The sequence below is a fragment of the Dermacentor albipictus genome, chromosome 9, assembly GCF_038994185.2.
Source record: "Dermacentor albipictus isolate Rhodes 1998 colony chromosome 9, USDA_Dalb.pri_finalv2, whole genome shotgun sequence".
In the NCBI taxonomy this organism is placed as follows: domain Eukaryota; kingdom Metazoa; phylum Arthropoda; class Arachnida; order Ixodida; family Ixodidae; genus Dermacentor; species Dermacentor albipictus.
This window is the reverse complement of record NC_091829.1, coordinates 94169376-94194690: the sequence shown is the minus strand read 5'-3', so window position 1 is coordinate 94194690 and position 25315 is coordinate 94169376. Positions and strand designations below refer to the sequence as shown.

The 25315-nt window shown below is 44.6% G+C and overlaps 2 protein-coding genes and 1 pseudogene across 5 annotated transcripts in view; 2 read left to right on the top strand and 1 right to left on the bottom strand.

Annotated features, from left to right (window-relative positions):
- The window catches only part of LOC139049495 (FAS-associated factor 1-like), a 59124-nt gene extending 38188 nt beyond the window's left edge, over positions 1 to 20936 (top strand). The window contains exons 14-18 of one of the 2 annotated variants that reach the window (XM_070525008.1): positions 8955 to 9043; positions 10004 to 10084; positions 11516 to 11626; positions 16670 to 16891; positions 20815 to 20936. In XM_070525008.1, the coding sequence (XP_070381109.1) occupies positions 8955 to 9043; positions 10004 to 10084; positions 11516 to 11626; positions 16670 to 16891; positions 20815 to 20913 (602 nt within the window). In that variant the 3' untranslated portion in view covers positions 20914 to 20936. Of the gene's footprint in view, positions 1 to 8954; positions 9044 to 10003; positions 10085 to 10608; positions 10696 to 11515; positions 11627 to 16669; positions 16892 to 20814 lie in introns of those variants that run through there. The other variant, XM_070525009.1, reaches the window with a different exon arrangement.
- LOC139049786 (uncharacterized) lies at positions 613 to 5084 on the top strand (annotated as a pseudogene).
- Positions 17005 to 25315, bottom strand: part of LOC139049498 (tRNA pseudouridine(38/39) synthase) — a 31477-nt gene continuing 23166 nt past the window's right edge. Inside the window, exon 12 of one of the 3 annotated variants that reach the window (XM_070525013.1) lies at positions 17005 to 17623. In XM_070525013.1, coding sequence (XP_070381114.1) covers positions 17508 to 17623 — 116 coding nt within the window. In that variant the 3' untranslated portion in view covers positions 17005 to 17507. The remainder of the gene's footprint in view (positions 17624 to 25315) is intronic. The other 2 variants (XM_070525011.1, XM_070525012.1) reach the window with 2 other exon arrangements.

The window sequence follows — 25315 nt, the reverse complement described above, 5'->3', positions numbered from 1 at the left end:
AACATCTGACCATGCATTCCTATGACAGCGTCCAAGAGTGGAGGCTTTTGGAGAAAGAACGTTAGGCATTCAAAACTTCAATCCTTTGTTAGCGGAGTCTGAAGCAAAGGCTGGCAACATAGAGCAAGGGAGATGGCGGCCGCGAAGGAAGGCAGTCATCACGCAGTCTTGAACTCTTTTCTTTTATTTATCTATTAAAGAGCGCCCTTCTTTAAAATCTGTTTGTCTGCGAAGAAATTCCTTACATATCAAAAGTGGGATACACCGAAACCTTTGTGGTGAAGCGATCCTGGAAGCCGATGTCGTGGGATTGCGTCGACGGTGATTCTCGCTGACTTTTCAACGGACGCTGCGTTGGTGTCGTCTTCGTGAGGTACTGACCGTAAAAGGGACCTCTGTGTTGCCTTGGAATCGTGTGTGCGGACACTCTGTGTGACGTCTATGAGACGCAATGGTACCGTGTTCGTAAGGTACCGACATCGAAAACATGAGTCTTCCTGCCGCCTCAGAAACGTGTGTGCGGACGCTCTCGGTGACGTCGTAAGCCTAGACGCTAAGCTAGAGGCGATAAAGTGTGCGTACGTCTAGGGAGACGCCTACACGACCCAGAAGATGGCAGACGGCGGTGGAACTCACGAAAACCAAATGATGCAAGCTCTGCTGGAGCAAAACCGGCAGTTACTGGAGCTCCTCGAGAGGAAACCTGAAGCGTTGCACGTTATGCTGGACCTGAATAAAGCTATCCACGATTTCGATGGCGAGGGCTCGTCCCACGAAGCCAGGACGTGGCTGAAGAGTATTGATTCCATGGCGGTCCTGCACAGCTGGCTGGACAGCTTCAGACTAGAAAACGCCAGGCTTCACATGAAGGGACCTGCTCGATTTTGGCTTCAGGCCCATATTGGTGACCTCATTATGTGGGAGGACTTCAAGATTGCCTTCAAAAAGACATTTGTGGGCCAGACAAGCACGGCCGGAAAGTGGAAGCAAATGCAGGAAAGAATCCAGATGAGAATCCAGAGTCCATCACGGCATACTTCCTTGAAAAGACCCTGTTATGCAAGGGATTGGGCCTCGGTATGCAAGATACCAAGGAGCAAGTTTTGGTGGGGCTGCAGTTTAGAGACGCATTCATCTCCATGACGGCGAAGGAACACAAGGATGAGGATGAATTGTCGGCAGACTTGCAAAGACTGGAGCAAAGAAGCGAAGCAAGAATGCAGAAGTCACCAGGGGCCAAGCCACAAAGTGGTGATCCAGGTGCCACGACACCTCATGCCAAGCTTCCAACCTCAAGATCTTGGACTGCCGTGCGTCCACCTGAGCAAGTGATCACAAATGCATGTGTCGCATACCAAGCAAGTGGTGATGGACCACCGAAGAAAACGCCAGAGCCGCCCAAGCGTGATCAAGCAGTGCGAAAATGCTACAGTTGCGGCAAGTATGGGCACATAGCAAGAGACTGTCCAAAAACAAACCCTGTTGGTAACTTCGTGATGAATGAAAATCCAACAAGCGACAGTGGTCTATCAAAATTCCTCAAAACTGCGACCATCGATGGAACTCACCAGCTCTCGGTGATGATTGACCCGAGAAGTTCAGACTGTATATTGCGTCATCAAGCGGCTGAAAAGTGCATCCTACAGGTTGTGTGCAGGGCCAAAGACTTGTATGGGTTTGGGAACAGTGGCACATCTACAGTTCGGTTTATTGGAACCTCGGAGGTGGACATAGAAATCGATGACGTGGTATGCCGCAAGGTCAAGGTGATCGTCGTCAACAACAGTGCCTTGCCCATGGACATGCTGGTTGGTAGAACCTAGACGGAACAAGATCACATTGCATACCTACGCTTAGGAGATGAACTCAGGATTGGCTACCGAGATGCTCTTCCATTTTGTAACATTGACCTTGCCCAGATGAAGCCTTCCAAGGAACCACTTCGTGTCAAGGAAACCATTGTACTGCCCAAAATAACTGTGTGTTGGGTGACAGTGGAGACCGTAAGAGTGAAGGAAATCTGATCTTACCTAGTAGGCCTGGTAAGGGAATGTTACTTCACATCAAAGATGGAAGGGTTGAAATACCCATGTTGAATGACAAGGATGAAGACCAACAGCTGATGAAGGGAAGTTTGTTGGCTCATTGGCTCACGCTGAACTGCTTCCAGGGAGCGAAGAGTTAACCCCCTTGAGACCTGTGCCTCAGCCGAAGCCCATTGATCGTAGCATGCTGAATGTCGGGAAAGACGTCAATGAAGAACAAGTGGATGCACTGCTGAAGATGCTGAATGAATACAGGGACTACTTTGCACTAAATTTGTCAGAGTTAGGGTGTTGTAACCAACTGGAGGTGACTATCACAGAGTATTCCGGAAGCAGTCCAGTCAGCTGCAAATTGTACACGACTAAGGCAGAGGAAAGAGAAGCAATCCAAGAAATTGTTAAAGAGTGGAAAGCGACTGGCATAGTAACCGAAACATCCTCGCCATACTGTAGTCCAGTGCTACTCGTGAAAAAGAAAAATGGAGAAAATCGTCTAGTCACAGATTATAGACGGATAAATAGCCAGACGGTGCCAGAACACTTTCCCTTGCCAAACATTGATGACCAGCTGCAACGACTGTCCGGAGCACGAATGTACTGTGTGTTAGACTGTGCAAACGGTTACCTTCAACTTCCACTGAGTGAGGAATCGAAAGCCACGACTGCATTCATCACTCCTGAAGAGACCGGGAGGTTTCAACGTTTGGCGTTCGGGTTTAGAAACTGTCCTGCTGTATCTCAACATCTAATGAACAAGGTCCTCGGATCTCTGTGTAACACTGTAATATTGTGTTACATAGACGACTTGCTGATTCCAGCCAAGGACTGGGAAAGCTTGCTTGTTCGGCTCAAGCAAGCAAGTACTGGATGCTCTGCGAGCTGCTGGTCTTAACCCTGAAGCTATCCAAGTGTGTTTGGAAGTGACGAACTCAACCACTGAAGTTTTCAAAATTGTGAAAGGCTACCTGCAACAAGCTATATTGGACGCTGGCACACCAACTGATGTTCACAGTGTCGAGAGATTTCTGGGCCTGACAGGATTTTTCAGATGGTTCATTCCCCACTCTGCCCTGAAGGCAGAACCACTTACTTCTCTTACCAAGAAAGACAGAAAGTTTATATGGGGAGTGGAGCAACAGGAAGCTTTCGACCAGGTCCAAAGAGAACTGACAGAGCCTCCGGTTCTGAAGTTGTATGACCCTTCGGCTCCAACAGAACTCCACACGGACGCAAACAAACATGCACTTACGGGAATGATCCTTCAACAAGATGAGTCAGGACGCTGGCACTTGGTGTTTTTGTCAGTAAACGCACCACTGAGGTTGAGAAGAATTACCATGCGGGAAAACTGGAGCTGATGGCAATAGTCTGGAGTATGGAAACACTTCGTCCATTTCTCCTAGGCATTCCGTTCACGCTGGTAAGAGATTGCCAAGCAATTGTGTATCTGAATACGCACAAGACTCTTAAACAACAGACAGCAAGGTGGTTAGACTACTTCAGGAATACATCTTCGAGGTGAAGCACCGAACAGGTGAGAAAATGGCACATGTGGACTATTTGAGTCGTGAACTCATGGGAGCGCCGCAGGAAGCGCTCTATGAGGTTGTCGAGACAAGGATCGAAGTGTGCCTTGCCTTAAGTTTAGAGGACCAAGTTGTAGTCATCCAGTGATCTGATGCGGACTTGGCTAACCTTGCACGAATTCTCGAGAAGCCAATCAAGGAAAGAACCAAGGAAGAAAGTGTCAAGGTCCAAAACTTATGACCGAAGGATGGAAGGCTGTTTTACATGGTAGAAGACGGATGACTTCTTTTCGTGGTGCCTAAGAGCATGCGTAAAACACTGCGTGTCAAGTTTCACAACTTACAGGGACATTTTAGTACAGACCGAACAGTGACAAAAATCAAGGAACTTTATTGGTTTCCTCGGATGAAGCGCTATATGGACCAGAACATCCATAGGTGTTTCGAGTGTCTGCTCACAAAAATTCCAGGAGGGAAGAAACCTGGACTTCTGCACCCGATACCACCTGGGAAGAGACCATTTCATGTTGTACACGTGGACCATGTTGGTCCGTTTGTGAAAAGTTCCAAGAAAAAACAGTGGATCTTGGTGTTGGTGGACAATCTGACCAAGTTTGTATGTCTCTACCCCGTGTGAGACACCTCAGCGAGAAATGTACTACGGTGCATGCAGAGTTTTATAACCAAGTCTGGACTACCGGAATGCTTAATCTCAGACCGTGGTTCCTGTTTCACGTTCCACGGCTTCGAAGCCTTCTGTCAGGAAAATGGTGTGGCTCACACACTGAACCCTTCTCACCATCCAAGGGCTAACAGTCAGGTGGAGCATGTGAATCGAACTCTGGTACCCTGTATTACGGCTACAATCAAAAACCCTACTCGCAAGGACTGAGATCAGAACATCAAGGAGTTTGAGAGCTACCTAAACACTGCATACAATGCCTCAACAGGCACTAGCCCTTTCAGGCTTCTGCGTGGATATCAACCAAGGATGCAGGATAGTGTCCTCAGCAGTAGCCCTTTCAGGCTTCTGCGTGGATATCAACCAAGGATGCAGAATGGTGTCCTCAGATGGCTAAGCACGGAGAATAACGAGTGGGTATGTTCGGAGGAACTTCAAGAGATGGCTCAAAAGGGAATAGTGAGCCAGCAAAAAAAGTTGAAGCAGCACTTCGACAAGCATCACTTCACAGAGGACATGCTGAGCATTGGAGACATAGTGCTCATGCGCTGCGTTCCAGAGCACACCGGCGCCCCAACAAAAATCCAGAAGTAGTTCAGAGGTCCACTGACTGTGATTGAGATACTCCCAGCAGACACCTATAGAGTGACCGAGATGAACGGAAAGAAAAGGGTCTACTCGGCTTCTGCCCACATCAGCCAACTGAAGAGATGGGGTGGAAGATGCCAAGAACTGCCCGACCAATAAAGCACCGACGTGGAAGACAGCGTGCCGAGACGTAGCACGCGTGTGTCCAAAAGACCTTTGTATCTTCGGGACTATACCGTATAAACTGAGGACATTTCGCTGTCAGAATGGCCGAGTGTTAGCGGAATCGGAAGCGAACGCTGGCAACTTAGAGGAGTTGAGGTCGTGGCCATGAAGGAAGGCAGTAGTCACATTGTCTTGAACTCTTTTTTTCATTCATTTATCTATTAAAGAGTGCCCTTCTTTAAAATCTGTGTGTCTGCGAAGAAATTCCTAACATCACATTGTCAAAACAGTGCTTTTAATATGCCCTGCCTTAAGCTTGAGAAATGCCGACAAAGAAAGAATAGCAATCATCTTAACATCTCCACAGAATAGGGTAGCATTCCATACTTTGTTGTCATCTTCGCTACATGTATCACCACCATAAATTTAAAAGCTTGACGGTTCTTTTTTTTTTGTTAATATGTGCATGTGAGTGTGTGATTAATAGCTAAATAAGTGCTGTCAGATTTGAGAAGAAAGAAAATTTCGAGCAAGCAAAGAAGAGGAAGTGCTGGCCGTTATGTGCTTGAGTAGTGAACGAGAAAGAAGAAGTGTAATGGCGGGTGCTGATTTTGGCAGCATCTGATCTCTCACTGGCTGCTGCCAGGGTCAGGTTTTGGGTCAGACTTCAAGAAGTCTTCCGGCATTATCCAGTCAGACACAGTTGTGAAACCAGCGACCAGTATGTGAGGCTGTTTGCTTTCTCAGGCATATTGTCATCATTTCACCACCCAGTCACATTGTTCTCAATCACTGAACTGAGTGTTGTGACTGCAGCAGTTCGCTTTGTTAGTCTGTTCATAGTATTTGGGCTGAATGATGCCACAGGAGACCAGAAGTTAAATATTGTTACATGATTTACGCTGCTGCTGAGCATGTGGTTGAGGGCTTGATTCCCAGCTGCGGCGTTCATGTTCTAGTGGGGGTGAAATCCAAAAAACGCTTGTGTACATTTAGGTGTACAATAAAAAAGCCCAGGTGGTCTTAAATTGATCAGCTGCACTGCTTGTACTGCTGTGGTCAGCCTTTTTTGCTTTTATGCCTTGTTCGAATAACGGAGCACTATGGCAGTTATAACTTGTCAGGCTGGACAAAGAAATAGAGAGTTATTTTTGTAGCAGAAATCTGATGAGAGCACCTATGGTTTACAATTGCATTACGATGTACAGTCGAACCTCTATGTAATGAAGTTCACAATGTGATGAACTTTTTTCGTTTGCATTTATGGCTTCTTTTGAAATCCATGTATTTCCTCCCTCAATTTGACGAAGTAGTTCTGCACCTCAGTTTTGATGCAATGAAGTTTTCGCGGGCATAAAAAGCTAATTTCGCCAAATTCCATCACCTGTAAAATAAAAGCATTTTTACTTATTGTAAAGAATGAAGGCTGTTTGCACAAGTGAGACAAGTAAAAAAAAGAGGGGGGGGGGATTTCTCCCTTTGCGGCACCCAGACGTACAGACGTTCAAATAGCGCATGTGATGTTTCTACGTTGAGAGTCACATCCTGGATGTCCAGAGCTTCCATTTCGTTTTTTCTGGACTTAAAGACATGCTAATACAGTCATTGAAAGTCACCGTAATTGAAAACGTATAAAAAATCAATAGTGTAGGATGGTGCCGACATTGACCAACACCCCAAGGAATAAATAAACGTGTCTATGACTACAAAAGTGCTGAATGCCATGGATACTTTTTGCAGGTATGCCAGAGTGCACGAGCATGAATAAGCGTTTGTAGCCATACCAACCTACGAGCGTCACATAATGCTGACGCTCTTCAGCATATGTCAGGCAAAAATAACAGACTTTGTAAACGCAGTATGAAGTGGATTGCCTTGTGCGAACTTTGCAAAATAAACGTTTATCATTTGTCAAGTTGCTGCAGCATAACGGGAAGCTTGTGATACTTTTTTGCTGACTGTACTATGCTTGCCCTTTCCTTTGCTTCATGTTTTTTCTAAAATCGTTAGTAATATCTTCACGAATGCACATACGCAAAGTGTAGTGGAACAGGAGGACTTTAGGAATGCGGTGGCATCATTTGTACAACTGAGACAAACAAACCTCAATGCAACAAAGTGTGTGATATTTTATTTATTTATTTCAAAGTACCTTACAGGCCCCAAGGGGAGCATTGAGTAAGGGGGGCGTCATTGAACAAATGACAAGAGAAAACATATATATGAGCGCTAAAAAATGTGAGAGCTAAAAATGTTTGTAATGATCACATGCTTCCAAACAGTGTTAAAAAAAAAAATGCTAAATCAATACAAAGCGTTATCGGGAAAGGAATGAAAACGGCAATTCACTCTAACATAAAAGGCAATGTAACACTTGCGCGAAATAACGTACATAGCGCGAGTACATAAAGCAAACAAAATTGAAACCACAATAACAAGAAAGTCACGTATCATATGACATGACATATGTACAGATGAATGTATTTGTTATGATGAAGACTGTAGGTTCAGTAGTTGTCTGAATTTATCATTGTTCATTTGAGCGACAGTGCTATTAGGAAGCGAATTCCATAACCGAATCGCTCGTGGTAAAGCCGAGAAGTTAAATGCGTTAGTGTTGCCATAAATGCGAGTGAGGCTTAAATCATTATAAAGTCGTCGTGATGTGCAAGACGCGCGTTCCAGTGGCAAGTTTGGTGGCTTGATTTGGTGAACATATCTATGGAGCAAGGACAGGAGGGCTATGTCACGTCGGCTACTCAGTGATTGAAGTGAAAGGTCGAGCTTTATTTGAGTAACGCTTGACTGGTAGCTGTAATTTCGGGAAATAAATCGACTAGCTCGGTTTTGGATGGCTTCTAACATGTGGATTAGGTATTCATGGTAGGGAGACCATATAGGGGACGCGAATTCGAGCTGAGGGCGTACAAATGATACGAATGCTAATTTACGGATGTTAGACGGGCAATATAACGGAATTTGTTCCGAAAAGTACTACATCGTTGTATCTAGGATCAAAAGCATATACCACATGCTCAGCATTAAAAATGTATAGTCAGTAGCCCAGTAGTTAGTCATGATTTTTTATTTTAGATTAGTTCATGTTGGTGTGCTGAAGCTATGTATAACATAGCCAAAAAGAGAAAATCCACTGAAGTTCATTGTGTCGGTTTATTCTAAGGACCTCCCTCAATTTCTTACGTGAAATGGAAACAAACCAGCACCATCGAGATTAATTTTTTCAGACTGCCTAATTATTGGGAAATTTTTGCAGCTCCATCCATGTTTAGAATATCGATCAACGACAGCATATATGCCCTATAATAGAAGTTTTTGGAGTGCAGAAGTAGAAAAAGCTCAATTTTCTTGTGCCTTTCCACTCGGCTTTGAAATGAGGTATGCTGTATGGATATTGCTTATCAAAGTATTCATTTCACCTTTCAGATCTGTAGTGGATGAATTATATTTGTCTAAATTGTTTTGTGGCTGTAGGATGATAACCTGTTGCCATGCTTTTGTGCCGTCTTACCAAGAGAGGTTGCACCATGTTGCGGTGTGTACTAAACATAGTGGTAGTACAGCGAGACTGAAGGGACAAGGACCATGCCACACGGTCAGTGTGACGGACATGATTGGCATTGACCATGGCATTAACTGTAGTTCATTGTAAAAGAATAGAACCAGCATATTTGTCTGCCTCTCCTCTGTGCCAGTTGATCAGACGTTTGCTTCTAAGACAAGTGATGGAAGCTTGATGTGGTGGGTGCCAGGATGGAAGTATGTTCATGCACTTGCCATGTAAGGATTGCGAGAAGGCTCATTGATAAATGTGTCAAGCCTCCTACAAAAAGCTGTACATGTAATGTGGAAAAAAAAAGAAAAAAAGAGAATGACGCATGCGTGATCTGGTTTTGATTTTTTTTCTGTTACCCTCTCCTCACCCTCCAGGCAATGTAGAGCTGGATGATCTCATGACAAGGCTCATGCAAGTGGTTGAAGTGTTTACCAGCGAGATGGCCAGCGAGAGCAGGGAAGAGGTGAGCTTTGCTCAGTGTGTCTGGTCTGATGACAAGGAGTGTTTGCCAAGCTCTGTCATTTCTCCCTTGCATGCTGTGCTGCTTGAAGTAGGCATTGTAAAAGAGCACTTAGAAGTGAACCTCATGTTAACTCCCAAAAGCATTATCATAGGTGAAATTTTGTGCAAGCAATACGGTTGAATCCTGTTAACTCGACTTTTCACTTAATTTGACCGCACTGGAAAGCCCCAGTAAGAAACCATACTACTGTGGGCCTATGGGACAAAAACTTGTTTGGTTAGAACACAAAAAAAGTGCTGCTTTGGTTAATTCAGGACCCCCCCCCCCCCCTCCCCCCATCCTTCTAGCCCCCTTTCATGTGTGCAAGGGTGCAAGGAGGGGGGGGGGGGAGGGTTACTAAAAGCTTTAAAACGAGAAATTTGTGTTTTCAGGACCTCAGAGCAGGAGTGTTAAGCTCATTTGGCCAGTGACTGACGCTGACGTATAGTTATTGTAATACCGTATTGAAGTAGTCTGCGGACTGCAACAGGCATCTTCAAGCAATGAAAAAAAATTGAATTCATTCATATATCTACTGTTTGGTAATTTGATCTTTCACAAAATTCAACCAAATATTGCACTCCCGCAATGGTTGAATTAAGAGTTGACTATTTCTGCATTTTCAAACCTACTTTCAGGGACAGACAAGGCATAGCGACAGTGCGAATAATTGCGTACGCAGCCTGAATAATGGAGTTTGGCAAGATGAGATTCAATTTACATTTTTGCAGGAGCCACTTGACCAGAACTCCATTAACTCTTGGTTTTAGGTTGAGAGTGAGAGCGCCTCCGAGCTCTCTGAAAGAAACAGCCGAACGTTTTCCGAGCGCTTGATTTCAATCGGTCGAATGTAATCTGTCCTATGCTGCCTGAATGTTCTGGTGCACTTGAAGATAACAATTTGTTATTTCGTGCTCACAGGAAGAGCGGGAAGCGCGAGACCAGGTTCGGAGGGAGCAGGATGCGGCTTACGTGGCTTCCCTCAAGGCCGACCAGGAGAAGGTGGGTAACAGACGCCTGTCACCGTGTCTGGTGCATTCGGTTCGTGTCAGAAGTGTTGCCACATGTGTTCTTGCTGGATTTCCCGATTGTCACCTTTTTGTCTTTCACTGTGCCATTGTGTTCCCCGTCATAGCAGATTCTAGCGAGTGGGTCTTCTATGAGTTGTATGCATTGTGCAAGTTATATTATCCTCTGTAGTTCTCGGAAGAGTTGCTAGTCTTCACAGAGTGTGTCATGGGGGCATAAAATACAGGTCATATGCTTCCCATTTGTGATTGACAAATTACTGATACGAAAAAGAAACTACTGGTACTATGTAGAGAAGCTGCATTATTGTAAAAAAGCAGGCGTGGTACTAAAGAAAGAGCACAAGACTGCCTTGAGACTTTTCGCTGCTGTTCACTGCAGCTTTGAACAACGTTCATTGTAATGTAATTTTTGAAAATGTGGCTACATTAACATTTTGCCTGCTGAGAAGGTTTGCAAAAGTACAGTTCTTGTTTGTTTCTTTCTTGCCTGCGCAGATTGTGGTACAAGTGCTGCCACATGTTGTCATGTTGTTAAGAGCAAAAGACTGCCAAAAGTGTGAGTTATGAGTTAACTCTTTTATGAGGCGAACTTATTCCCAGATCCACAAGCAACATTAAAATATCAATGGTAGTGAGCTCAGCCATCGGTCGTCGAATCTGAACTCTGAGCCATCTATAATCTGAACACGTTTAACAGTACATCCCACAGTTATTACTAACGCTCCCATTCTTTGACGAACAGTATTTGCATTGCTAGTCACTCTGATTAGACGAGGCCCTTTCGGTGTAGGATTGGTGACAACATTCAAGAAATTTCTATGTTTATGTGTGCCTTTGTTTGTTTCTTGCTTGCTGCTTGGCCTATATCTATGAAACACCCACTGTTCATTCCTGATCTAGTGTTTACGCATCCTGTTGTCCTTGGCAAAAAAAAAAAAAAAGTATGAGCGAAGCATGGTGATGTTAGGATGCAGCCACAGGAACGTTTGGCGAGCCATTTATAATTTCCTCTGGGACACGAAAAGACTGCCTTATTTATATTTTGCATTTTCCACGATTGATTTATTTCTGCTTCAGTAAATTAAAGAATTAGAAAATTCAGAAAGTAAAAACGCAAATTCACTGTTATAATATCATTAATATTATTATTAGTCAAAGCTTAACTTGCTTATTTTTACGTCTATCCTTTTCTTTATGTACTTTATTAATAAGTTCGTGTTACTATTCCTATCTAGGCAAGGCTAACTACGCTATTATACACTACTTTATTTCATTTATTTTCCCTTTTTTATTACTTATTTACTAACTAATTTATTCCATTTTTCAGTCATATTACCGCCCGGTTCGTGGCCTATCCCCCGCAGTTAGTTTGTGCCACTAATCATCATCGTCATGTACCCAGGACAAGCAACGGCAGAAGCTAGAGCAGGCGCAACTGGAGAAGGAGACCGAAGAAGAACGACTGAAGGCGCTGCAGCGGGACGAAAAGCTCCACCAGGAGGAGCTGCAAAAGGTTAGCAGTGTCTCAAGCCCCTTGTTCGGGGTTTCTTGAAGAAATACCATATATATTCCTGTGTAAAGGGCCATCCCAATAAATATGGGTCTGAATATTTCAGAAAAAAAAATTATTCTTGAATGACCTGCAGCCTCTTTCTAACATGCGCTCAGCTCATACGCCATGGACGCATTGGTACTGACACTGCACACAGATGCGTGTGGGTCTTGAGTTATTAACGCGAAAGCGTTAAGGAGCCTGTGTCGCAGAAAATCCGGTGTCGGCATCCCGCGTCTGCGTCCTGCGTCAGCGTTGCAAGTCGTTTTGGCAAAAAGAATTTCGAAACAAATTCTGAAACATGCATACTTAACCACTCCTCTACCACCGAAGTGGCTCATACTTTTTCTTTCATTCTTTACAAAGTTATTCCTCGAAATTTGAGAATGGCAGCCCGCAAAGAAATTTAACGGGAAAAAAAACACCGACAGCATATGTCCTTTATGTTAGCTCTTCTCAGACTGAAATATTAAAAGTGCGAAGCAATAACAGGAGATTGACCCACGCTAGAGGCTGCGTTTCTACCAGAAAGCTTGCCGTCATGCATAGCGTTCACAGCCAGCATTTCCCAGTAAACGTTACGGTTGCATAAGCTGCAGTTGCCGGGAAGCATGAAAAGCAGTAAGGGGTCTTTAAGCGTTCCACTCTTGGAAGCTCAAGTGCCCTCCAAATTATCGCAGTGCATGATCTTCTGGCAGGAAATTGACTTAACTGTTGCTGTTGTCTCGAAATTCATTTCCTAGCACCTTGTGGCTTGTGCAGTCGCACTTTCTGGCTGCACTGTCACTTGTAGGGAGCTCTGTACCACCCTGTATACGCACAATGCTCACGAGGCTTTTCTTGCTTTGTGTGTACGTCATTGCCCAAGACCTACGTGGGTGTTCAACTGCAACATTCCTGCCGCATCTCACTTTAATGCCCTGAGAGTATTTCATTCACCCTTAGGCACAGCATCAGAGAACAGCTTCACTTTTGAGCTGTACGCTATCAGCACGGGGCAGAGATGTGTTGTACTGCCAACAGTCTCCTCTTTGGTTGCTTCCGCAGTCGTCGACTAAGCACCAGCAAAATTTATAGCCTGGCAACCTATGACTTGTCGTGTAGCACTGTGTTTGAGTTCATTCCAAGTTCACGTTGGCAGGGTTCATACCTCTTTGAAATCTTTGGAAACACTTGAATTTGGAAAAAGAGATTCAAGGGCCCTTAAAATTCCTTAGAAAGAAATGCGCTCCTTGATTTCCTTGAAAACTGGCTTTGGGGGCAACGGAACATTAAAGTAACAAAGTTCACATTGGCTCTGTGCCGTGTCTTTAGGGAAACTATCCTTTATATTCCCTTCTGAGAGTTTCATTAAGCAATCGCAGTATAGCGTGTCCACAGCCACTGGTGACAGACTCATTTAAACGGCCATTGCCATCATGGTGCTAGACGAAGCCGGATCAAGTGTCCAAGCCGTGCCAGCATTTTTGTTGTTTTGCTAACTGGTCTACATTGCAGCCAACATGTCTCTGTTTTTTAGGCCTGGGGGAAAGCAAGTTTCAACCATTGGGCATTAACATGAGGAGTATCTTTGGGCGAAGCCGGACAATGCTCATCCTCATTGAGTGACTTTTTTGATGTGTGGCAAGGTGATTGACATCATTCAAATGGGGAATTCGACTTTCGAAGGTCACCTGAAAAGCTTGAAATGGGTTTGCAATTTAATAGCTGCTTAGCTATAAAGAATTGAAGCTAAGAAGGAGATTTGACTATTTTTAATTTATTATGACTGAAGTCTGTTTCAGTCTCCTTGAATTTCGGCATTCAGCAAACTGGAAATCCTTGAATTGTCATTGAATTTTGCGTTGGAGTTTCTGTACGAACCTTGCATTAGGTTTTGTGCTTTGTACATACTGTATACATTGGCGCAGTGAGCTTTCTATGCTCCCGTCTCGCCTGAAACATAAGCAGGGGCTATTTTTTTAAATGTGAAGACACCCACAGCCTTTTCATCGTGCAACCTCCCATGTGGCGAAACATCCAATTCCGCATCCGAGGACGACTTAATCATGTAACACGCACTTTTGGTGAACCAGATGCAGTGAAACCCTGGTTATAGGTCCCCCGATTTTACGATGTCCCTAGTTTTATGACGGATTAGTGCAGTCCCGGAAAACTCCCAAGGCAATGCATTAAAAATCTCGATTATATGACACGAGATTACGCACATCTCGTCTCATACAATGACCTGTGCGAAACTGCAAACGCAGTGGCGGACGCCTGAGAAGTGCCATCAGCTTCTGGCAGCTCCCTCACTGTCCCCTCCGACAGAAAGAGGAGAGTGCCCCTGAACCTGGGGAAAGCTCCGACTTGTTTCCGGGCTCCCCCCTAGCCTCCTTTTTTCTTCCTTCGTGGTTCGTTGGCTTCTCATTGTTAGTTCCCTACGCCTCTTCACGTTGCATAACCGCCGCCAGCTTTTGTCCCTTCGCTGCCATCTCATAGTGCCTCGGTGTTTTCTCGCAGCAGCACCTGTCACGTATGATGTGTTCACGTACACTGCCGACAGCGTTTCTGCCCCCGTGCCAAGAGCACTGTTGGCTGCATACATCGGTGCATCCATTGCCAAGTCTCGCAAAAGTCAAACTATCTCCGAAAGGGATCACCCGACAATGTGGCTCTAGCACGTATGGAAAGTGCAAAAGCATGTACAGTCGCCGACCGATTTTCCAGACTCCAAAAATTCGGACATGCCCGATTATTCGGTCAGCTTCGTGGCACCGCCATTCTCCTCATAGACCATAATGTATAACAACTGCCGAAAGTTCGGACACCTTGCAATCTCTCGTCTAATTTTTCAGACACTCCTTGAGCCAACTCGATCGAGGGCATCATGCACCGACTCTGACCGGCGCATAGTTCGACTTGCTGAACGCCGTTTTTGTTTTGAACGGAGCCTCCTTGCTGCCCCACGAAGTGGCGCTACTGGGAATCCCCGCTCATCATCGTTTCTGCCTGGTTCGATAGAGTAGCCGTACAGCAGGGGCCCTATAACGTAAAACTATTCCAATATGTTTCTATTCCAATCTCCTGACGTCAAATTTGCGTAACCACCAACGCAAGCACCGGGCGGTCACCCTAGGGTTGTCTGAACAGACCAATCAAACGCTCTCCTCGCTCATAGGAGGTCACTTTTGTTTGCTTGAAAAACGAATAACGTTCACTACACTGAGCGGCATGTCGTATCTAATTGGCTGACAAAAGCGAGGAGAACGCTCAAGTGGAGAGGGATTCGATGGGGCCGAGCCACTGCACTGAAAATCGATAACCGAATGAAGAGGGTGGTGCCAGCGTCTACGATTGGTTGGCTTTCCCTTACTTAGCTTGGGGTGGCTGGTCAAAAATCGCGGTGGCATGCAACGGAAGCTCAAGAATGACGCTAAAATGGACCCTCAGCAAAGAAGAGTTGGCAGAGTGAAGGGGTAAACGTGCCGAAAGTGCTCGCAAACGTTACACGGCCACGCAGTAAGTTTTATTATACGCAAATACACCCATGCTCTACAGCAGGTGCGAGTAGCCAGCGTCTGAGCGATCGGCGGCAGCCATCTTTTATTCCTTTCGGAATGGGGCAGCCTGCGGCTATTCCGAAGAAAATTCAGTTTTGTTCGGCATATTAATGCATCTTTATCGCGTACACGTCACTTTGACGCGGTGAGTTCTTGCGGTTTTGTGACGTCGCGTGACAGGCAGGTGAAGTGGGTGCAGCCCGAAAACTTTTTACCAATAGCCAAGGGCTAATGGCGAAAAGGGGTCGAATCAGAAATAACTGTTTTTCTTTTTTCTGTCAAATCATGCATAATCAGTGTGTACACATCATATCAGATGGGGAGGTATCGCGGTTTTCGCGACGTCGCGTGACAGACAGGTGAAGTGCGGGTGGTCGAAAAAAGTTTTTGACCGATTGTGGAGAGCTGATAGCAGAATTGGAATAGAAAAGTTTGGAATAGTTTTACGTTATAGCGCCCCAGTTCCGGTTTCAGCTTAGTAAGCCATGTCAAGACAATCCAGCAGCTGATTTGTTTCTTTCACGCACAACGCTGCGATCGTTTGTGCGACTGGTGTCGGCACGGTGGTGTTTGCTTTGTGTGCTGTGTCGAGGTTTCGGTGATCCAACGCGGCGTACGGAAACATCGCGTGAAGTGTCTAACGGTGCCGACAGTGCCCACGCAGACTGCGCTGGGGAATGCCGGCAAGCAGGTGCCGGGAGGCCTAGGATTTGTCGGCTTCCGATGTGCTCCCTACTGACGTGGAAAATGTTCTGCCGCGACCTGCGCAGTGGTTGCATTGCGATTCTGGACACCGTCTCATTTGACAGTTTCACGGGTGCTGACACTGCTGTACTGACATGCGCAGAACTCAACGACGGCGAGATCATTCGTCAGGTTTCTGCTGCACCGCCGGACGATGACTCCGAGTCGGAATATGGCACACCATGTGCTACGCTGCCGTCGCATGCGGAGCGTGCACAAGCAGTGACTGTGCTTTCAGCCGCATCACCGTACGACCGTACGACCCTCTCCAAGATTCAGGCTTATCTGATTGTGCGTAAACGGAACAGCGTCCAATGGCACACTCACGATTTTTTCAAGCCTACTGCGGAGCCCGAATAAGTGCGTGGAAATAAAGGATTTCGTTTTTTTTTTCTTAATCTGCTTTTTCGGACACCTGTTTATTCTGACATTTCCGCAGTCCCCGTGAGGTCCGAATAAACGGTCGGCGACTGTATAAGGATCAAACCAATTAGTCAGTCCAGTCCCTAGGTGTTTCTCCCATCCCTCGGTGTTTTAATGAGTTTGTACTCTACGTAAACAAACTAAAGCTCTAATAACTGCAGGCACAAATTGCATTGCACCTTAGGTTTTCCACAAACGCCATGCCATGTAAACTTTTGGCAGTGCCATTAGGACATTGCTGCAGTACAACTTGTCATCAGTCTACAGGTCACATGCTCCTGTTGCATGCATGCAGGCAATGCTGGAGTCCCTAGCAGCACTCGTTCCCGCCGAACCACCCGAGGACGGGTACAACAACGAGCCCGTGACACACCTGCGGGTGCGGCTACCCTCGGGTGAGGTGTTGACACGGCGCTTTCTGGCCAGCTCCCCGCTCAGCCAGCTGATGCTGTACGTGGCCTCCTGCGGCTACCCCACGCAACGCTACCGTCTGCTGGCTTCGTGGCCCCGACGAGATGTGAGTACTCCTTTCTGTCCCTCTCTGATGTCTCTTTCAGTACGGGGTCCTCTGTCCCTTGAAACCTTTATTCATTCTTTAAATGGACTTTGAAACGATTTCAACAACTGCGTGCAGTCATACTGAGTCGGTAGGGTAAGTTCATCTGAGCATTTAGAGACAGATTTAAGTGTTCGCATAAAGCGTGTAATTTATTTAAGGTTGTAAACATGTGGCATCGCTAACGATTGCTGCAGCATCACTCCCCTGCATTTTCAGTCGCCCCTTCCAGTGCTACGTACTGTGGGAAAGTGATGTCACTCAGGCGAGCAGTCTGATTGACCACCCATGCAACGTCATCGAGAAGGCTTGAAAGATGCTGCTGCATTAAACCTATTTTTAATAGCATAATTATGCATAGTAACTTGTGCACCTTTAAATGTAAGCACAGAAATGCAACAAATGTAGACGTTTCATCACACCGGTGGCCCACTTCCACCTGAGAATGTGGATCATCTGCTGCTGCTCTGGCAAGCGCAACTGACACAGGATGCGGAGGTAGTTCTTACATAAAAATAGGAGCAGCTATGTCTACCTTGGCGGCAGGAACGTTAATGGTACCGGTGCCGCATTGCGCTTATTTTTCACTGCAGGCATGTGCGAGGAGTAAACTACAGCAACTGCATGCTGTCGAAGATGCGAGTGCTCCACGTCGATGTTGACACCAACCTCCTTGCTCAACACACTGATCACCTGCAGTTTTGAAAAGAAAAGCACTGTTAGCAGTAACCACAGGTTCAGCATTTGTCAGAGAGCCAAGCTTTGTGCAGAATTTGCCCAGAACGTAGGAGAAAAATACCCTAACAAGCCGAGATCCCCCAAAAAAGCATTGCAAAGGCAGCTAAACGTGCCTTAAATGTGTCAAAAGGTCCGTCAGAAAGCTGCCATCTCTTTGTTGGATGTTGGTGTTGTGGTAACGTCACTGCCTCCCACACACAGAACGTATGGATCCAATTCCTGGTGTCTATGTAGCTTTCTTTTCTTTTTCTTTCTTTTTTTTTAAGTTCTGGAGTAGACAAAACATTATAAATGTACCATTTCACCACATTCACTAGTTAGCAACAGCTCTAATCTAGATGCAGTAACACTTATCTCTTTCTACTGATGGCTACAAAACTCTTACGAGCATAATATAGTACTAATACGTCTTATTAGATATTTAATGAGGTGATTATCAAACCGAAGTAATATCCGGAATTAGCTTCTTTGTAGTTTGTACATTGCGGTTCCAGATGAACTACATATTGCAATCAAATGCTAACTTTATTGCTGTTTAAATTATGCGGACACTCCAAGCACATTTCTGGTGTCGGTGTCATCGTTTCCGTGAGGTTCCGTATAAAGTCCAAGGGTGATAACGCCATAGCTGCGCACCTTACGTTGTGTGTGCGATCAAAAGCATTTGAGGGGACATGATGATTGCAGCTCGGTTTCACCCGCACGAGAGGGACGGAAGCGAAGAGGAAGCTTGCCATCTTAGCATTGCGAGGCACCGGGGGGGAGGGGATCGAGGGGGTCGGCATTCTACTCTGGCTGCAACTGCGCATGTGCCAGGTGGGCGCGGTCACCCGGCCGCATCTTGAGAGCGGTCTGCATCGAAGGCAGAGTCTAGGTGTGCCGGCGGCTCGTAGCTTTGTGCGTGCTGCGTGCTGTCGGGGCTCACTTTGCGTTGAAGCGATAAATGTGACGAATCTCACTTCGCTCGCTGCTAATGCCGTGTTCTCTCGCACCGGCGTTTTGGCACTGAGTGCCCGCGGTCATTCAGTGTGACGTGTTTGTGTTTGCTTTGTGCGCTGACACCATGCTTGTCAATTTAGTTAACGAGCGAACGTTTACGAGTTGGTACGGCCGATAAGGGTGCTATCCTTACTTCATATGGCTGTCTGCTAGCTTGCTATCGCAATCAATGCTTCACCTTTCGGGCGAAACTGTGACTTTTTTGATTGTTTTTTACTTTGGACATTCGTCGCTCACTCTTTGCAACAGAGTTCAACATTGCGACAATAGTTTCGCAAGTGAGACATTTCGGATATTAGGACTCCGGATAAAACGGACGTCTTTTGTCTTATGATCAGGGTCCGTTGTAACCAGAGTTGACTGTATTATATTTTGGATAATCGGAGCCGCTCAAACATGCAGTGTATCCCAGCATAAAAGTGGAATGGTATTCACAAAAGTGATTTCAGGATTGTTTTGCTTACTTGAAAGCAATATGCATTTCTGAAAGTCATTCCAGAGGACTCTTGTTCCATGAGATGGTTTGTTCATTATGAAGCATTTCGTGGCCTTAAATCGAGAATTGTCCAGAAGTCTCATTACTATAGATTTGTTACCCACACCACTTGAGGTTTCTTTTGAGCTGCTTCTACCATTTCAGTTAAAATTTTATTGTGGCTAAATGCTTACTGCATCATAGTTGGCGCGGACATGCACGGATTTTAATTCATACTTTCGCTTTATTTATGCAAATCCTGACAATATGAGGACAAGTGTATTAGCAGCACCGGAGGCGGCTACCTCATCCGTATTTTATCACTTCCAACATTTCTTTTTATTTCCACTGTGAACACCATGCACAGACACAATATGTTTAAATATATACTCAGGACAAAGCTTGTTGTATATTTTAAATAGGAGGTACTCAACTAGCAATTATTTCTAATGGTATGACTAGCCTATGCCTAAGAATGAATTTGCTGCTGTATGTTCTTCTCGCTTCAAATTGCTTTGCATGCATTTTTTTTTTACCCTGAAAAAAAAAAAAAAACCTAGTGTGCATGAGTGCGCATTCCCTGCAACAACCGGCTGTTCTCACAGCTATTGTTAGGACTATGAAGTTCTTGAGACTAATGTAAATATCCACCCTAGAACCATACAGTCCATCATATTTCTTGGTTACGTGGCATGAACGCAGTGGTGGGATCTGAACCCATGCACTTGAAGAGGATTACATTGGAGTCGCACGGACCTCTTGGAGGCCCTTGAACCAATCACCCATCGACTCGGTGACAAAGTAGGCCCTGCTACATGAGCATTTTTAATGACCGTTGAGTCAGTAGCATGTTATTTCTATGGGGTTTGTGTGGAACTCTATCGAAATCTCAAAGGCCTTCGAGCGGTGGTTGTGGGACCCTCATCAACAGTGTGCTTACACTAGCAGTGTGCCGCACTTAAGACATCTGAAGAAGAAGATCAAGAAACTGTTTCTCTTGTAAACATTTTTTCCTTGCAGCACCAATGAACACTTCTCTTGCACCATGAAAAATGCTGCAACGTGCAACATCATGTTGCTGGATCGCCCAAAGGAATGCAACAACATTCCGCGTAGAATGTGTGAACACGGCAATAACCTAACCAGATATAGTGTGATTTAGCGTGACATTTAAGAATCGTACAGCAATTCAAATGGGCTTTTGAAGTACATGTTGGAATTATTTTCATAGCTGGTCGCTTTCAGGGACGGGCAGCTGTCACATTTCAAAGGTGGTGCTACAAGTACGTGGTGTCGCATTACTGAAACATTTCAACAGCCATCATGTTTATTATGTTTCAGCAGTACAACTTCTTCAACTCACTAGAGTTTGAGAATTTCGAAGGCCATTGATTTGATAGCCATTAGGTGTATCTCTTGAACCATCACAACCCATTTTTCAGTGACTCACTTCATTTTTTACATGTATCAATCTGAATATAGAGCTAGCTGATGATCTGATGAATGCTTGAGCGGACCGAACAGCTTTTGTGGATAGTTTTCAAAACAGTTCAGCTTTAATAAGGACATGCTCTCTCTACCAGGCGTTTCTTTATTTTTTTATTTTTGCACTGGCCAGCCTGCTAGAGTTGTAAGTGGTGTGATGACTGGTGCTTCTCTGATGTGTTTGCAGCTGTCGGAGGTAGACGGCAACAAGACCTTGAAAGAGCTTCAGCTGTTCCCGAAGGAGACGCTGACGCTTGAAGAACGACCCTCCGTCAGCCTCGATTGAAATTAAACACATTATGGCACTGTCATGTGTGTCTGTGCGTTTGTTTCAGCTGGCTGCAGCCACTTGACCCTGCTACATTCGTGTATTGCCACGTGTGAGTTGTTTTACTGCTCACCGGTGATGGGGATTTTCACCAAGCCCGCGAAGGCTTTGCTCTCCTGCAAGACCTGCTTGTTCTATCATAGCTTAACAGAGTGGTGATTTGAGCCAGTGAGAACAGTTTGGTTTATCTTAGCCTATGCTACTACATTGATGGTGAGATGGGCCTGTTTAATCAAATTGTGTACACAGTGCAGGTGGTGTGGTACATTCACTAATCGACGGGGGCATTTCCAGCTGCTCTGGAATGTATAGTGATGAATTTTTCGTATTTATTCGATTGACGCATTAGCAGTAAATGACTCTGGAATATTTAAGCAGTTGCTTGAGCTACACTTAAAAAAAGCAAATGGTCCCAATAACATCCCGAATGAGTTGTTGAAAAGATATATTGAATGTAATAATAAATATCTTGACCTTATTTACTGCAAGTCGCTTTTGACGTCAGACCTACCTGTAGATTGGAAGATAGCTAAAATTGTACAGGTTCATAAGTCAGGGGACACTAACCGTCTAACTACAGACCAATTTTACTTATCAGCACATGATGTAAAATTTTGGAACACATTATTCTCAAGCGCTTAACCACGTAGTATTTCGAAGAAAATTTTCTAGTTGATGTCCAACATGGTTTTAGAAGAGGTTTTTCAACAGTCACTCAGCTAACAGAGGTGGTACATGATCATAATAATCATAATTGAACTGACCTACTTTTACTAGATTTCAATAAAGCATTTGATTGTGTGTGCCATACAAAACTGCCAAAATTACAGCTGCGATTGGCAAGGGACCCACTACTGCATGGATAACAAACTTCTTATCTTACCGATCACAATTTGTCATCATCAAAAACACCCCATCTGCTCCTGTGCCTGTTACATCAGTGGTCCCACAGGGCTCAATAATGGGTCCGCTGTTATTTTTAATTTTTATCGATGACATTACAAATAACACTGACTTTAATTCTTTGTAAACAACTGCATAATATACAGAGAAATGCGTAATCACAAGGATGACGGTCTGCTCAATCACACACTAGCAAAAATATCCGAAAGGTGCGATAACTGGCAAATGACCATTAATACAAACAAAATCGATTGCATGACAGTAAAGAGAAAAAAAGCACCGATCGCTTTTTCCCTATACACTTAACTACAGCCCCGTAACTAGGTTTCAACAGCACAAATATCTTGGTTTAACAATAACGTTCGACCTTAACAGGGCATCACATATTAACAACATTACTTCTGGTGCATTACGAAAACTTTTTTGTTCAAAAGGTATCTGTGGCTGGCACCAACTAATATCAAACATTTAACTTGCACTACATTTGTGAGACCTGTCCTTGAGTGTGCTAATGTCATATAGTTTCTGTACACTAAAATTAATACACCTAAACTGGAAAGTATCCAGAGAAAGGCAATTAGATTTGTCCACAGAAAATACCGGCACAGTGATTCACCTGTTCTTCTACTAACAGTCGGGACTTGCAACTTTGTCTCTTTGAGCAAAATGAGCTTGTCTAAAATTTCTGCATCAAATACTACACAACCAATTAAAAGTAGATGCTTCTACATACATTACGTTTTCTGAATCCTGCATAGTTCATCATATTCATCCGTATACACAAAATGAGGCATTGGAAAGCAACAGGAGGTTTTCGCTGTAATGTGCAGTTTAATTTATGAATGGGTTACACAGATACAGGTCACTGTGTACGCAATCAAAGCAGAGGCAATTAGTGAGAATTCTTGCATTTGCCTGTGGTGTGCTTTGACAACTCGTTAGCAGGACAGTTCGTTATTTTCCTTTTGCTTCAGATATTTACTGCTGAGCTGATAGAGTGAACTGCAATTGGTGGAGTCGAAAACAATGCGAGTTTACTTTCATAATGCAAATTACCAACCAGAATTTCTAAAAAAAGAATTCTGGGGTTTCACGTGCCAGAACCACAATATCATTCTGAGGCACGTCGTAGTGAGACACTACAAATTAATTTGGACCACCTGGGCTTCTTGGACAGGCACCTAAATTTAAGTACTACACAGGTGCTTTTGCATTGCACCCCCGTCGACATGTGGCTACCATTTGGGAATTAAACTCGTGACCTTTCCTTAGAAACACAATACCATAGCTGCCAAGCAACAACAGCGTGTTCTGGACGTCTAGTTTGTGGCATAAAAATCCAGCATTTTACGTTTCACTCAATTTGCTGCTTTTTACGAAGCAGATGAGGACTTTAATGCTCCTGAATGATGAACAAGGATGGTTTGTGCTGAACCATGCATCAATATTTCTTGTGCATCTGCACGTGGATATGCTTCAGAAGAACTTCAGTTTGGCCTAGTTGGTAGGAAAACACATAAACAGCACTTACCGCCTGTGCTGTTTATGTGTTTTCTTCCTATGTCCCCGTCTTTTTTGCGGTCAATATGATTTGCACGTGGATAGGAAACCTGCACTGGATGAGGGCGGATGAAAAAGTCAGAAGCACGCAGATTGTGCCCCACTAATGATTTGTGCAACTCGAAGAGCGTTGTACTAGAGTGAACTATTTATACTTTGCTTGGCTAGGCGCTAAACGTGCATTAAACCATGACACGTAACGAAACAAATTTCGCTTGCTGTTCAGTCGCGGTTATTGCACACAGAGAAGGTGACAGCATTCTTTAGCATCCGCAGTGTTATGGTTACAATAAGCCATGCAGCTGAACTTGCAGATTTTTCCTCCTCGAGGACGTTGTATTTTCCGCTTTCGTGTTTATTCCGTTTATCTGGTTTTAGTAACGAGTTGACCCAACAGCCAAATTGGGAGCGAATTCCCACAATAAATTTTCGGCTGCGGAAAACGGCTGGCATAGCTAAATTAAGAAGTGCAAGCCTCTTTGCTGAGATAGCCATAGTTACCTGCACATACTGATCGCTTATCCCCATTCTTGCACCCAAGCCAACTTGTGAGTTGTAGCAATCTGCTTGTGGGGTTGAATTACCCACATTGTTGTGGGTAGAATAATGGAATTACGCTCTCCGTTGAGCACCCGTTGTTGCCCTTATGCTTTAACTGTTTCATGCCGAACCGGCAATCGACACACACACACACACACACAATTTTGCCTTCATTTTGGTATGTGTTCAGGCATGTTCCAGTAATATTGGCTTGGGATCAGGCATGATTTGACACCCTGGTGGAAAATCTACTCTTGCAGAATAGATCACTTGTGCTCATTCTTTCTTTTCTTTTGCCTTCTGCAACATTACTGATTACAAGCTTCGAGGTTTGTCCTTCTTGCTAAGAAATGGTACTTACGAATGTTCAAACACAGTGACGGATTGGTATAAGCAAGTGGACACACGAAGCAATTATGTGTGTCTGCTTGCATGACCCTGTCTGTCAGTGTGCCTAAATGTTCCCAAGTATGTCACCGATGGCTTCATTTAGGCTGCAGTTATCTATGGACGCCAGTCATTGACTCACATTCCCGAACCTTTCCAGGCTTTTTGTTCAAGAGCAGCAGCTGCGACGCATCCCAGCAATCCTGCTCCATTGTTGCTCTCGGCCACTTTTGTCAGACGCCAACCTCGAAACGTGACCATTACCATGCCACGCGGAGAAAAAAAAAATATCATAGCAATAGCCATGCCTGCCAACTCTCCTGATTTTTTTTTTTATGTTTGTGAACTTGGGCTGCTGTCACGACTTTACCAAAGTTGCATCAAGTTTCATGAAAGCCGAAATCTGTTCACGAAAAAGTTTTAAGGCTGATGAACGGTACGAGACAGTGCAAAATTGAAAAACATCTACGATAAAAAGATACTATTGTGATGACACCTGCACAGCCCTCATGCAGCAGTACAGGACACCATTATCAGACAGGCACCTGCTTCAAGCAAGTTTATTCAGGCAAGTTCCTGAAGCAGTTGAAATCAGCTGCAGCAGGGTTGATGATAAAGTCGTGGATGGGGAAATAATGTTGTCCCTGTCCGCTTTGATGCTGCGTGTGTGCTGCACCTAAAGGTAAATCATCGTAATAAGGTGCACATGTAGGGTATTACAAAATGTGTGCTCAGAGCAAACTCAAATCTGAGCTAGGAGTCTTGTGTCTGCAAGATTTTTACGAATTATAAATTTCACAGGATGGCAGGTATGGACGGGGCACTATTGGTGCCACGCTGGCCAAGATCAATAGTTTCAGGGAAACAAGGAAAGTAAACAATGCATTCTTTAAACTCTCTTCATATTATTCCCCTTTTAGATAAGTTTCTCAGCACTATATTTTATAAAATCGCACTTGTTTTGCCTCTC